This window comes from Candoia aspera, chromosome 3, assembly GCF_035149785.1.
Source record: "Candoia aspera isolate rCanAsp1 chromosome 3, rCanAsp1.hap2, whole genome shotgun sequence".
Taxonomy (NCBI): Eukaryota; Metazoa; Chordata; class Lepidosauria; order Squamata; family Boidae; genus Candoia; species Candoia aspera.
This window is the reverse complement of record NC_086155.1, coordinates 146,914,339-146,929,388: the sequence shown is the minus strand read 5'-3', so window position 1 is coordinate 146,929,388 and position 15,050 is coordinate 146,914,339. Positions and strand designations below refer to the sequence as shown.

The 15,050-nt window shown below is 40.3% G+C and overlaps 1 protein-coding gene across 2 annotated transcripts in view; it reads right to left on the bottom strand.

Moving 5' to 3' along the window:
- Nucleotides 1-2,135: 2,135 nt before the first annotated feature.
- The window catches only part of SLC66A2 (solute carrier family 66 member 2), a 66,132-nt gene continuing 53,217 nt past the window's right edge, over nt 2,136-15,050 (bottom strand). For both annotated transcript variants that reach the window (XM_063299010.1, XM_063299011.1), the window contains one exon: nt 2,136-3,383. In XM_063299010.1, the coding sequence (XP_063155080.1) occupies nt 3,176-3,383 (208 nt within the window). In that variant the 3' untranslated portion in view covers nt 2,136-3,175. The remainder of the gene's footprint in view (nt 3,384-15,050) is intronic.

Here is a 15,050-nt window from a genome sequence, read left to right as displayed (position 1 = left end):
GACACAATATCTCTTCTCCATTTTATATTTGAAAAGAACAACAAATAATTTGTGTATAACTGATTTATTTTTTAAAAAATGAAACTGATCAATGAGTGCAATTGATTTTTTTTCCATACATTCAACATATAGTGAAAATATACAAAATTTCTTTACAGAACTTTTTTTCAGGAAATAGTTTTCTAACTACTGAGGTGCTCTTTGGATACTCTTCCAGATGTATCAGAGCTGCTGACTGATGAGTATTTTACCTGTGGCTGGGAGAATGCTTATGTGAGTGATGGGCAACCTGTCTCCTATGGTGAAATCTGGCCTCCCAGCATCTTGAGAACTGTTGAAATTTGATGGCAAAATAGCCAATTTTCAGAAACATGGGTCATACATCCCTCCCCCTCCAAAAAGGTTAGGAGAAAATTGATGGTCCCACATCACTAGAAGGCATCCTGCATTTCTCCAGCTCATCAGGAGAGAGAGTTTCACCATTGTCCAATTAAAGATTGGCTACTTGTGGTTTAAATGTTCCAGTCATGCCAACTGGAGAAGTGCCATGGGAAAAACCCAGGCAATTGGCTCTCTTCTATGTGATGGACAGTTATGATTCCACTGGACCATATACAGCATTAAAATGGCCCTTTCCTTAAATACCTGGTTATCTGGAGTTCAGGAAAGTCCCACATAGTTAAATACTGCACAAGTGCACAAACTTGTCTAGTGGCATTGTAGCTCTGCTGTGATGTTCTGAGCCTGTATTTTAGTATTGACAGCAAAAGTTAATCTGTACAGTAATTCAACTGAATAAAAATTGGGAATGTGTGTGGAATACTATTAATTTTATCTTCAATAACACTTGTTATATAAAGAGGTATTTGTATATATGCAGGCTACACTAACGTTAACATAGCTTAGTCCCATACCTCTTTTCAAAAGACACGGGGAAAGTAAAGAGTATTACCCCATACAAAAATAAAACCTAGTGTTGCAAGTTTAATAAATTCTGTTCTACAAGTAGAAATACAATCCTCACTTACAGCAGCATACCAGGGAAAACTACGATGGAAATGTATAATTTAAAAGACAGCTGCCAGAGTGTTCTATCACAGAACATCTGTGGAAAGGAGAGCAATGCAACATTCACATTTGGCCATGCCACATAAAATCAGCTTGGTAAGGTCACTTCAGGCACCAGGGAATAAGTAGGGAAGCCAATGAATAGCACAGAGTCTAGCCAACTACAGCGTTTCACACCAAGCTCCCACTAAAGCAGCTTTCCTGAGGTTTTATTTATTTGCCAGACGGGCAGAGAGAGCTCCATTACAGCAGTAGCCAAACAATATTGGCTACTGCTTCGTCCTTGCCTTGCCTCAAGTTTCTGCTGTTTAAGGGAGGGATTGAGTTCCTGCACATTCAAAACTGCCATAGCGAAGCAGCTTGTCCCTCAGATGTGAAGCGGAGAGGAAGCATGGCCAAGATCAGATGTGCAAGTGGAAGAGTTCAAACAAAGCTTCTGATTGGTTCCCACTCTTGCAAAGGTGACATTTTGGTGTCTTCAGGTCACCAAAGGTTTGAGAGAGACAACTGGATGAAGCAAGGAGGTCGTCCAGCTGAAGAGTTCTGATCAGACTTGAACACATTTTTTTGGATAGTGTAGGGAATCAAAGTAACCATTTAATCAGCATTTAATCAAATGTCTCTCCGGATAGGACATATCTAACATCGAAGCATATGTAGTACATTTTATGGCTACGAGAACAGAGTGGTTCCTGAAACACTGCAGAATGCATACCTCATAGCTATGAAAGCAAATTTGTCTTGACAAGTAGCCAAGGAACTTTTAAAACAATTCAAGCAATACTTTTCTTGCAGCCCAATCAAATCCCAGAAAAGTCTTATATAAGTCTGGTGAACTCATTTTATAGAACCTTCAGTTTCTCTATTCTTGTAAATTTGCATCCCTGCTTTTTCATTCTCCCATTTCAGTTACTGGCCATGGCATTGCTAAAATGAAGCAACTTTCAAAACTTTAATGGGCTTAGAATTACTACTGTATTTCCCCCTTTTTTTAGTAGCCCCAAACATAAAATGGTAACATTTGGCATTAAACATTTAGAAAAATATCACACACATTTTCTTTAAAAAAAAAAAGGTTTGCTCTATTATCCAGCACTAAACTATTGCTCTCCCTCCTCTATTCTGGTCTAGTGAACCATCCCTTTCATGGAGAAAAGCCTACTCAGATAATGTCTTTAACTTAAAATGCAGTGCTTCTGATAGTGTAGTTGACCTGTGCAGTTTAAGATTCTAACTTTAAGAATTTCATTGCGCTCACACTGCAAAGACAAGAATTACATAACTCTACAGTAGTGGCTTTTCCACCAAATAAAAATACAGGAACAGAATGCAAATAATGCCTAAACTAAACACTGATTTTCTTTCAAGCTCTTCCTCTTTTACCCATAAATCCTGTATCATTTTTATTAGTAATTTCTCCAAGGTGGTCAAAATTACTCATCCTTCTGAGCTCTCTAAAGACTTCTTATGCACCAGTCTCTTCCATTTGGCTGTAGTAGCATTTGAACCAAAATCACTAATCTATACATCACACTGGCCCAGCAGTGTGCACATATATATATAACACAGTTGCACAAAATCTGTTTCTTGACATCATTCACTAAGCCATCTCTTCCTAGTATCACCCCCTACAATCTTATCAAGTGTTACCTATCACATTTTTTAACAAATGGTTCTGTACTTCCATGTAAGGAATGTAAAATATTCCAAATACATAACCCATATGCATATATCATATGAATAGGTAAATGCTTCAGACAAAATACTCCAATTTTTATGACTGACCTTTGAAAAATATAGCATTGAGAACAGTAACAACCAGCCCTTGTGATACACACATTTGTCCGTGCACAGATATATAGAGAATTGAGTAGGACTGAAGAAAGTAAAAGAAAAATCCCAAAGAGCAGAAACCACTCAATGGGTATGCAACCCAATGGAAGAAGGGGAAAAATGCCAGAAGAAGTGTCCGTGTAGGTGTCCATCTTTGATTCTTCTATTTCTAGTTCCTCCGAGACACAGTAGGTACAAGCAGAGCTGAAGCTAAGGCTGGCTCCAAACCACTTGACTTCTACATCTCAACTCATAATTGCTTCCACCCTGTGCTTTAAAGTGCCTTGGTACTGGCTGGATGTGTGGAATGTGGAATCGGTTTCTGTGGGTAGCAGCTGAAGAAGTAAACCTGCAAAAGGATGGCCAAGTCCACAAAGACCTGGAGAAGTCCACACACTGAGAACTGGAATGGAGCTTGATTCAGGAGGAAATACACTGTCTTGAAAGTGTCACCACTGGTCCACATTAGCACCATCTTTACACTTAAAAGGGAGAGAAAAACAAATTAAAAAGAGAAAAGCACCAGTAAAGGTATTCCCTGACACAGATGTTGGAATTCCGCCAATGGCAAAGCAAGTATTTCCTTTTTATGAAGAAAGAAAGCATTACATTGTTTATTCAAATAAATATCAAGGCCAGTAAGGGAAATAAAAGAAACAAATTAGAAATTTCTTACCACTAATGTTCTGATACAATGAGTAATAATGTTTGATCAAATGCTGTTGCAATGATGATAACACACCGGGTACATCTTTTGTTTGCTCTTCTGCAAAGTAGTTAGTCACAAAGCTATCAAGACCATGCCATAGAACTTCATACAACACACAGCCAAGTATGTCGTTCAAGTCTAGATTCATTTACACATACACATGCACGCATAAATACAGATACATCTCTTAGATTTTTCAAAAGATACCCACATAAACAGACCTATGGGAGAAACCATTGTACTCAGCTGACATTTGAACCAGCTTAAAATTTACAGTGCTGCTGGCTATAGCCATGCTCACAACCATTCTGCAAGTCATGTAATACGTCCTATTTTATAGATGGGTATAGGAATCTAGACAGCCAGTTTGGTCTAATGGTTAAGGCAAGAGGCTAGAAACTGGGAGACCGTGAGTTCTAGTCCTGCCTTAGGCACAAAGCCAACTGGGTAACCTTGGGCCAGTCACTCTCTCTCAGCCCTATGAAGGAGGCAATGGCAAACCACTTCTGAAATCTTGCCAAGAAAACTGAAGGAACTAGTCCAAGCAGTTCCCAAGGATCAGACACAATTGAATGACAGAAAAAAAGGAATCTAATAGATGACAACTTGCTGAAGGCTGAAAAGGGGACGACCTAGTTCAGATCATAGTATCTTGTCTTAACCAAGTGAGGTCTAGACAATCCTTTTGCCCATGAATAAAATCTCCTTGCTCTATTACGGTAAACTATGCTTTAATTTACATGATTAGGTCTTGAATTAACCAATGTTCCTCATTTTATCTGAACCAAGATATATGGCTTCCATCTTCAAAACAAACCAGGATATTAAACTATATTTAAGATCCTAGGTTATTTCTAGAGGTGAGCGTGAAACAGAAAATCTGTGTTCCATGCATAGAACAAATACATTGTGTTTAGGAGATCAACTGAACCATTTTGGATGAGTCATGGATTGGCTGAACTGAAACTTGGAACATCTTGATTGATTCATGTTTTGGTTTAGAGATGTTCCAGGTGAGTCCTACAGGATGAGTAGAGCAAACCTGGGGCTTCTTGCTCCTCTCTACCCTCTATCTTTGCATGGTTTGTGCAGCAGATCTTCCCTGCCCTTAGCCGCCACATTTGAATTCAAAGGTGGTATAACCAAAATCGCCTCTCCTTTGATCCTCCCACCCAGCACTTTTCTTCCCTGTATCTTTGCTTAGCTGCTGCTGCTGCCATAAACTGCTGCTGCTGCCGCCGCCAATGACTGCATTTTCCTGCTGTCTTTCACCATAGAACATCTATGCCAAGACCCAACATACTTGTTCTCAGTCTATACCTAAGCTGAACATTTTGGTCAGCATATGGACCACCTGAACCTTGCTAGAACCTAGGACCTAACCTAGAACCATGCAAGACCATTTTGCACATTCCCTGTGATTTCAAAGCTAGACATACCTGCTCAAACAAAAATGGAAAGTTAAGTTAATTAGAGGTTTCCTGATTTTATGACAGCATATAAACAAGGACCGTGCATGTGGGCATCACTTGGATACAAAGTTTGTCCTATGCTGTCAGATAATCAGATTTTGTGAACACAAAGAAATAAAGTAAATATCCCAAACTATAGAATTAACAGTAGTAAGAAAAGAAAGGATATTTAACATTCTTGTTATTTTTAAGCCATTATTTTGTAGTTTAAAGCACAATATTATGCTTCTCTTGTCACATGATTAGAACAAAAGCAATCTTAAATAGCTTTTATCATAAATGTTTTCATTAATGCATATAAATAGCAAGACTCAAAGACATCGCCAGCTTTTAAGTGACTTTGTTTTAGTACATTATAAATGCATAATCTTTTAAATGGAAATTATAAGAAATGCCCAGTAAAAGCTTCAGAGCTGTTAGAATAACTTAAAATATATTGTGCATCATGTACAAAATATAATTGAAAATCCTGAGCACTTCACCTTATTTACAATTTATGATGAGCATGGGTATGACTGAATTCAGAGATGGCCCAGCTCTTATCCAACTGCTGAAATAACAAAGGGAGACAGAGATACAGGTTAGACAGAATAAACTTTATCTTAAGACCCAAAAATGTCTTCAAAAGTTAAAGAAAGAGAGGCACAAGCTTCATTGTATGACATGTAGTTAGGACTGTACTGCAACTTGAAGGTAGCAAAAATATTTATTATATTTGTGCATTAACTTTATCAAAATCTGATGACCAAGGCTCAAAAGCTATGTTCTACAAGAGAGATGAGCAGTTTACTCATGCCTGAGTTGCTACTTCCCTAAGGACAGTGGCTGCAAACTCAAAAGTAGTTTATATAAAATATATTTTAGAACAGGCTAAATTAATTAAACATAGATCTCCCCTAAAATAAATGAAACAAGTTAACTTGCAATGCAACTTGATTTCAATGGGATTTGTATTCAACTAACCCCATCAGGATTCAGTCCACTATCTTTCAGAAGGTACTCATGCATACATACACTTCAATGAGTTCTCCTGGTAATCCATGTGGATTGGGAATAAATAGTACAAGTATCGGCCTGCCTAGCTGGGCAATCCATCCCCAGTAATCTAGAGAAGTGCTGAAATTTCCAGAAGAAAGTTTGTGTCTAGCTGTATTGTCAGTTCACACCAGAGGTTCCCAAACTTTCTTGATTCATGGCACCTTAGTGTCTGAGTAACAGTGCCCCTGGGCCAAAAGACCACCAAAAACTCAGCTTCACAAAGATATGATGTTGCAAACGGATGTTGCAAAACCCAGCTTTGCAAACGGACATCACAAAAATGTAAAGTATCTTGCGTGGGAACCACGGGTTCCCACAATGACAACATCTTGAAGGTTCAGTGAAGAGATCCACGTACCCAGGAAGCAATAATTTTCAAGATAACTATGTCCACAAATGGGGAAATTACTGAAATTTCAAAATGTCTTCTGCATGACTTGGAGGTAAGGCAGCTACTCTATAAGTGAGATCTTACCTGATTTCTGCTTAAAGGAAGACCCCAGTTGTACCTGCGTAGAACATTCTCCAGCATTCAGTATATGTGAAGCTATAACATGAATGCTATAGATGCTAATGAAGCTTTTATGCATCCACAAAACATCAGGAATGTAACAGCAGGATTAAATATAACTTTAATAAACTATAGTCCCTGACTCTTTTCAAAAAAAGAAACATAAAACTAAATATTTTAGTGCAGAGTTTGGGTACTTTTTCCTGGATCCAATCCTACACTTTCACACGAAGGAGTTACAAAACTCATACACCATCCTGAAAAAAGTTCTATTTGGTTAATGAAATCCCCTCTAAATAAACAAAACTCCCAACTGTTCTCTTTCTTATAAACATAAAGCATTTTCTTTCATTTGAAAAAAAAAATATGTTTCCCACTCTTGTATTTATGCACAAAGGCTCAGGAGCAATATCCAAAAATAATAAGCTTAAATTGTTAGGCAATGCTTTAATTTGTATCTATAGTTCTACAATAAACTGAAGTTATTCTAACTCCTTTATTTGCCCTTTTTTATTTCAAGTATCCTTAGAAGGTTGGGGGTGGGGGGGAGAGACAAAGCAACACAGTTATGACAGGCCCAAATTAATGAAGTGCATTTTGGCCAGAGGACTAGAAAAAAGGAGGGTTGCCCCCTCCCTTCTCAGCCGGTCCTCTGGTACAATCCATGACATGAAAATTTCTGCTTCATGTATGCTCCCGTTTAAGATATTATTGCCTCTTCACTGCACAACTCCTCCTCCCCCGCCCCTCCTGCTTCAAGATAATGGAACTTTTGCATATGCCGAAGGAAATCAAGCCAGCTTTCTGCAGTCAGAATAAGCTGGAAAAATGTTGCTTTTTGCAAACTCTGAACAGCTGCTCAGGCTCACACTTATTTCTGAGCGACAGAAGAGGCAAAAAACAGGACGAACGAACACCCCAACAGGCAGGAAGCTAGAAGTAGCACACAATCTGCCTGGAAGCAAGAAGGCAGCCAAGGGCAGGGGCAGATAGGAGTTTTATTACACAAAGGGTCTTTCCCCTATTTTGAGCAGCTGTTTCTCCATTAATAAGGAAGGGAGATCTGTAACAGTGTTGTAATTCCATGAAAAATATCCAGAAGCATTTTGACGAATTAGAAATATGCTAAGAAGGGTCTGCATTCTGGGCTAGCTAATTTCATGTCACATTCCTTTTCTACAAAAGACATGACACCAATGTAGGGTGGAAATTCATGGACAAAACTGAAACAAGACTGCGTCCAAGAAGCCACCATGTGATTTTTATTAATCATTCATGAGTCTCAGAATATATAAACAGTGAAATGAAAGATAAAAATAAAGGCTAAATTCTACAGATATTTTACCATCATTTAGTGGTCGTAAAATTCCAAGTTGTAAAAGCAAAAATAATGCTTGCACAACACTGAAGACAAAGGCAAACAGCTGAGAATTGCCATCAACTGTAACTGTACTGGAGGACTCGCAGATCAAGGGCGTCTGTGCCAGGGGTCGTAGGGTCAAAAAAGTCAAGATGGCAGCTATGACTGCAAACAAAGCACTGCCCTTTTTTCACAGGGGTTGTGTCGCTCGTAACAAAGAGGCAGGGCTTCCTTTGTGTGGTCGCAGCTGCTAACTTGACTTTTGACCCTGCCCCGCAGAGGCCCCTGCCACAAACTGAAGCTTGTAACAGCCCTGTTAAATGAAAAGGTAAAGGTAAAGGTTTCCCTTGACGTAAAGTCCAGTCGAATCCGACTCTAGGGGGCGGTGCTCATCTCCGTTTCTAAGCCTTGGAGCCGGCGTTGTCATAGACACTTCCGGGTCATGTGGCCAGCATGACGACTCGGAACGTCATGCTGGCCACATGAAATAAATGAAATTTATGAATAAATGAAAACCTAAGTAAATTATGCAGTATTGTGTGAAGTAGCCAGGACTGTATTTCCACAGCAGTCTAACTTGTATCATATGTACTAACGCTGTGCATGCTTTGAAGATGATTAGGAAGAATGGCTGATTAAAACACCCTGTTGTTTTCAAGCCTTCCGCTGCGGTTTTAAGGAGTCAAGCCATTCCTGTGAGAGCAGCTCCATTTTTTCAGGCTTATACCCAAGCCAGAAAATGACAGCTTTCTTCAGCGAACAGGAACTTGGCAGGTTCAAAAGCAGTTCTTCCATATCCTTTCTAAGTACGCACAGCCCTAATATGTCCTGATCACAACATTGTGAAGAACGCTTCCCATTATATCTAAGGTTTCTGTTATGAGCACATTTTCTGCAAATTTTCTAAGAACAATGATCTAAAGGACCCTGATTTGGAGGGGCGGGGACGGGTCTGCATTGGTCAGGAATCAGATCTATACGGAACCATGCTGCAATACGGCTAGTTGAGTGGCAAGAGGCTCAAGAGAGGCCTCAGATTTTGCAACAATGCATACGCCAGAGAAAACAAAAGAAGCAGTGGTCGGGTTGGAAGAAATGCCATTGCCAGAGGCTCAAGCAACAAAAATAGCATTTCCCTGCTATGTAACTCACTACCGTGATATCCAGTGTCAAACACGCCCCTCTAACGTAAGTGCCTTAGAGCCAAGCGTTTAAAAGTTTCAACGTGGTAGGCAAAAAGAGCAATCCAGTTACGCAGTGCAGACAACCGCATTTACAACGAAGGATTTAATAGCAGTAATTACATATACAGTAGAGTAAATGTATAACAGGAATAAATATTATGTGATTGTTTTCATTTCTGAGAAAAACATTCTGCACCCCTCCCACCGGTAGCCAGATACTGTTTGATCAAAAACCAGAAGAGGTCTGGTAGCACCTTTTCTGATTAACCAATTTTATTAAAAGGCAAAAGCTGTCGTGAACTACAGCACGCTCTATCAGATTCGTGGAGTGGCTATTTTAAAACCTACATCAGTTTAGCCAGCCTCTTTCTGCTTGGGGGCTACTGTAAACCAAAACAGCTATTGAAAAATAATTTTGATCAATTTTTAAATATACAGGATAAGCTCTATTTTGTAATACAAAAGATGAGGTTTGTAGCCTGGGACTCCTCTCTGATGCTTTCTCTAGATCTTCAGGTGCTGGCAATGGCAAGAAGCGTGTGCGCACAACTATCAGTGCAAGGCTGAAAACCCATGTCTAGGTCAGCCCGATCTGGCAATAATTGACCCAGTCCAGTGTTCCTCTAAGTGTGGTCCGAGGCCCGCTGGGGCGCCCCAAGACCTCTCAGGGGTCCACAAAATCAATTTTTTTTGCCAGCCTATGTTGAAAAATAATACAATATTAAAATCCCATCAAACAGTTGTGAGAAGCAGTAGTGGCAGCCAATGTATCAATTTTAATTTTTTAATACAGCAAATATCAATAAATATAACCCATACAAACAAAAGCTCTTTTGGGGTCCTCCATAATTTTTAAAAGTGAGAGAAAAAAGTTTAAGAAGCACTGCTACAGTACAATACAGTATAGTACAATAGTACTATATTGGTTGACTCTTTTCATAGCTTTATTCATGAGAAACAGCTTAAGATATAAGATGGGTATGTTCCCCATCAGCCTCGCCTAACCTGATACCCTTCAGGTTGAACTCTCATAGTCCACTAGCCAAGATACCTATCTGAGGTCCAACAGATGTGAAGGACACCTATTTAGGTCTATGCTCCACCAAGTTGCAAAAAGGCTATTTTATTTATCATGTAACATACCTACAAACTCTGGTTGTTTTTTAATTATTCGTTCAGTCGCTTCCGACTCTTCGTCACTTCATGGACCAGCCCACGCCAGAGCTTCCTGTCGGTCATCAACACCCCCAGCTCCCCCAGGGACGAGTCCGTCACCTCTAGAATATCATCCATCCACCTTGCCCTTGGTCGGCCCCTCTTCCTTTTGCCCTCCACTCTCCCTAGCATCAGCATCTTCTCCAGGGTGTCCTGTCTTCTCATTGTGTGGCCAAAGTATTTCAGTTTGGCCTTTAATATCATTCCCTCAAGTGAGCAGTCTGGCTTGATTTCCTGGAGGATGGACTGGTTTGATCTTCTTGCAGTCCAAGGCACTCTCAGAATTTTCCTCCAACACCACAGTTCAAAAGCATCTATCTTCCTTCTCTCAGCCTTCCTTATGGTCCAGCTCTCGCGGCCATATGTTACTACGGGAAACACCATTGCTTTAAGTATGTGGACCTTTGTTGTCAGTGTGATGTCTCTGCTCTTAACTATTTGATCGAGATTTGTCATTGCTCTTCTCCCAAGGATTAAGCGTCTTCTGATTTCCTGACTGCAGTCAGCATCTGCAGTAATCTTTGCACCTAGAAATACAAAGTCTTTCATGCCTCTACATTTTCTCCCTCTATTTGCCAGTTATCAATCAAGCTGGTTGCCATAATCTTGGTTTCTTTGAGGTTTAGCTGCAAGCCAGCTTTTGCACTTTCTTCTTTCACCTTCATCATAAGGCTCCTCAGTTCCTCTTCGCTTTCAGCCATCAAAGTGGTATCATCTGCATATCTGAGATTGCTAATGTTTCTTCCAGAGATTTTAACTCCAGCCTTGGATTCCTCAAGCCCAGCATGTCGCATGATGTGTTCTGCATACAAGTTGAATAGGTAGGGTGAGAGTATACAGCCCTGCCGTACTCCTTTGCCAATCTTAAACCAGTCTGTTGTTCCGTGGTCTGTTCTTACTGTTGCTACTTGGTCGTTATACAGATTCTTCAGGAGGCAGACAAGATGACTGGGTATCCCCATACCGCTAAGAACTTGCCACAATTTGTTATGGTCCACACAGTCAAAGGCTTTAGAATAGTCAATAAAACAGAAATAGATATTTTTCTGAAACTCCCTGGCTTTTTCTATTATCCATCAGATATTGGCAATTTGGTCCCTAGTTCCTCTGCCTTTTCTAAACCCAGCTTGTACATCTGGCAGTTCTCGCTCCATGAATTGCTGAAGTCTACCTTGCAGGATCTTGAGCATTACCTTACTGGCATGTGAGATGAGTGCCACTGTTCGATAGTTTGAACATTCTTTAGTGTTTCCCTTTTTTGGTATGGGGATATAAGTTGATTTTTTCCAATCTGATGGCCATTCTTGTGTTTTCCAAATTTGCTGGCATACAGCATGCATTACCTTGACAGCATCATCCTGTAAGATTTTGAACAGTTCAGCTGGGATGCCCTCGTCTCCTGCTGCCTTGTTATTAGCAATGCTTCTTAAGGCCCATTCAACCTCACTCTTCAGGATGTCTGGCTCTAGCTCCCTGACCACACCGTCAAAGCTATCCCCGATATTGTTATCCTTCCTATACAGGTCTTCTGCATATTCTTGCCACCTTTTCTTGATCTCTTCTTCTTCTGTTAGGTTGTTGCCATCTTTGTTTTTGATCATACCCATTTTGGCCTGGAATTTACCTCTGATGTTTCTAATTTTCTGGAAGAGGTCTCTTGTCCTTCCTATTCTATTGTCTTCTTCCATTTCCGCGCATTGCTTGTTTAAAAATAATTCCTTATCTCTTCTGGCTAACCTCTGGAAATTCTGGAATAACAAACTCTGGACAGTTCCAGAAAATATTACCCATTATACCAAGCACATAGGCCATTTTGACATCATGCCAAAATCAGAACACATTTACTGGGTAAACTTTAAAAAATCTGGGAAGTTAAAGTGAAAGTTAAGCAAAAATAAATACATGTTTCTAACTCAGATTTCTAAGACTAGGATAATGGTGACTTTTACAATATAAACAATGAAATTAAGAATTTCAGAACATACATGATTCTTCCATCATCATCTCCCTCTCTCACATACACAACCCCTTTCTCCCTCAGGTGGATCATTAAAACAGCATGTGTAATATCTAACTGTGGAAAATATTATTTTATTAGTCTCCCTCCTGAACATTTTACTCAGTTTTAAGATTCCCAGAAGAAATTTCTCCATTATTAGAGTCATCTGTCTATAGTCTGACTGCTTATGCCAGCCAGCTTCCTCTCCTGAACAAGGATTTTTGTTAATTCCTTGATTTTTTTTGCTTAGCTATTTCTTCGAAGTTTCCTGCGTGTAACCTTTCTGAGAAATGGAGAAACACACAAGGCAGAGAATAGACCCAGAGGTATACAGTAATTTCTTTTTAAAAGTCCAGTAGATTCACTACACACCTGTTCACATTTTTTTTTAAGAAAGTGTTTCTGTGGTGCAGCTCTAACAAGACCATAATCAGATCACAGAAACACGTTTTCTGGTAAGACGCTAAGAATACCCATTTTATTTGCCACAGAATTAAATTTTGCAGGATCTTAAATTATTAGATTACTTCAAACATCTGCTCTAAAAGTAGGCCAATTATTCCACTATCTAAAATACAATAAAATTTCAGAAAAGGAAAATGGGAGGGCAGTATAGGTACAGCTGCATCCAAAACATGGATATCTGAAAACTGGAGATGATATTGTCAATTTCATCCTCTTGAAATACAAGTGGTCCTCACTTACCAACCACTTGTTTAGCAACCGTTCAAAGTTGCAACGGCACTAAATGAGTGGTACTTACAACTGTTCCTTGAAGTTCCGGCTGTTGCAGCATTCCAGCAGTCATGTGATCACATTTCGGGCGCTTGGCAACTGCCTCACATGACGGCTGCAGTGTCCCATGGTCACATGATCGCCGTTTGCAACCTTCCCTGCCGGCTTCCCGCAAGCAAAGTCAATGGGGAAGCCAGCAGGGAAGGTCACAAGTCACTCTAGTAAGTCGCCTTCCTGCACGCACACCCTGCCATGCCATCTATCCCCCCCCCCAACCTTCCTGCATGAGCACCTTGCCATGCCATCCACCCCCCAGCCTTACTGCACGCACAGTGCGCCACGGCACCTCCCTTCCCCAGCCTCCAACTCATGCGGGGCCTGCACTGCCCCCCCCAGGGCTTCTCATGGCAATGCTGGCACTCACACTGCTTCCCACTTAATGACATCTTGGGGTTACAATGGCAACTGGGACTGCTGGGATTGTTGTTGCTATGCGATGCGGTCACGTGACATCGAGCTTTATGACTGCATTACTTAGCAATGGTGATCCCGGTCCCAATTACATCGTAACCTGAGAACCACCCTGTAACACTTTAAGATATTCAGAACACAGTTATGCAATCATCTGACTGAAGGGGGAACTTTCCCTCCATTGAAGGTTGCAGATCTAATAATTACATAACTGGAGAAAAGCATTTATTACACCTAGTTTATTTCACTGGTAAACTATATACAGAGGAATAAGCTGCCTCACAGTGAGGTGAAATCTCCTTGCTTGGAGGAATTAAAACTGATTTAGACAACAGAAATCTCACCAAATGTCAGGAGGACAGATTTGATGGCCCCCTTCCCAGTTTACCAATCTGTGCAACACTGATAAGGAAATATTGGGACAGGGATTCTGGAAAACCAGATTTCATTTTGGGCAACCACATCCCAACTCAAGTCTATACGTGCAGAGAGAGAATCAGAAAGCAGCGCCTCTCCATTTCCCGTGATATTGAAAAAAGTGCCAGATCTCAGTGCTGATGACAATGATGCATTGAGCCATATCAAAGAACTGTTCCTCTGAACTCTGCATGCATTGAACAACTTCATCAGGAAGCTGTGTTAGCACAAGCACCAATTTGTCCATCAACTTATCTTATTCTGCCGCATTCAAAATCAGTTTTACATTCAAGCCACACAATTTACGCAACAGACAGGAAGGCCCCTGTTATATATATAAGAACCGTAATTCTTACAGTCTAAACACTGCAGTCAAAAAACCTTGCTTCAAATAATAATGGTGAATTTTTAAAATGTAAATCTGGTTATTCAATAATGCAGCTTTAACATTTCATAAATGTGTCCTAATGCCCCCCACCCCCATAGGCTTCATTTCTATGTCCATGTGTAGTTGGGAGCCCTGCTGAACAGAATGGCTGCCCTTCCGAGAAAACATTCCAGAGGAACGACAATCATTTGTGTAGCAAACAGAACAAAGAGTCTTTTAGCCATTTATAGACTAACCCAGTGTTTTTTAACCTTAGCAACTTTAAGATGCATGGACTTCAACTCCCAGAATTCCCCAGCCAGCATGGACTAACCTTTTCATAGAATTCAGTCCACCAATGTGCATGATGAAAAAGCAAATGCAGTAATAAACATGTTTTTAAGGAAGGGTGGATTTTTCAGGTGAATAAATATTTTGTCATCTAGAATCAAGCTTGATTCCAGGCGAGGTCATGTGCAAGTCCACACAGTTTTCTTGATAGTAGTGCTGAAGTCTTTTGTCCCTGCCTACTACTGGGATTTTTTTCCAACTTTCCAGCCTAATGCACAGGCCTGGTATTTCCTGGTGGTCTCCCATCCTCTACAAACTGTTACCCAACCCAGTTTAGTTTTTGTGATCAGCCAAGATCAACTAGATGCTTCTACCTAGCT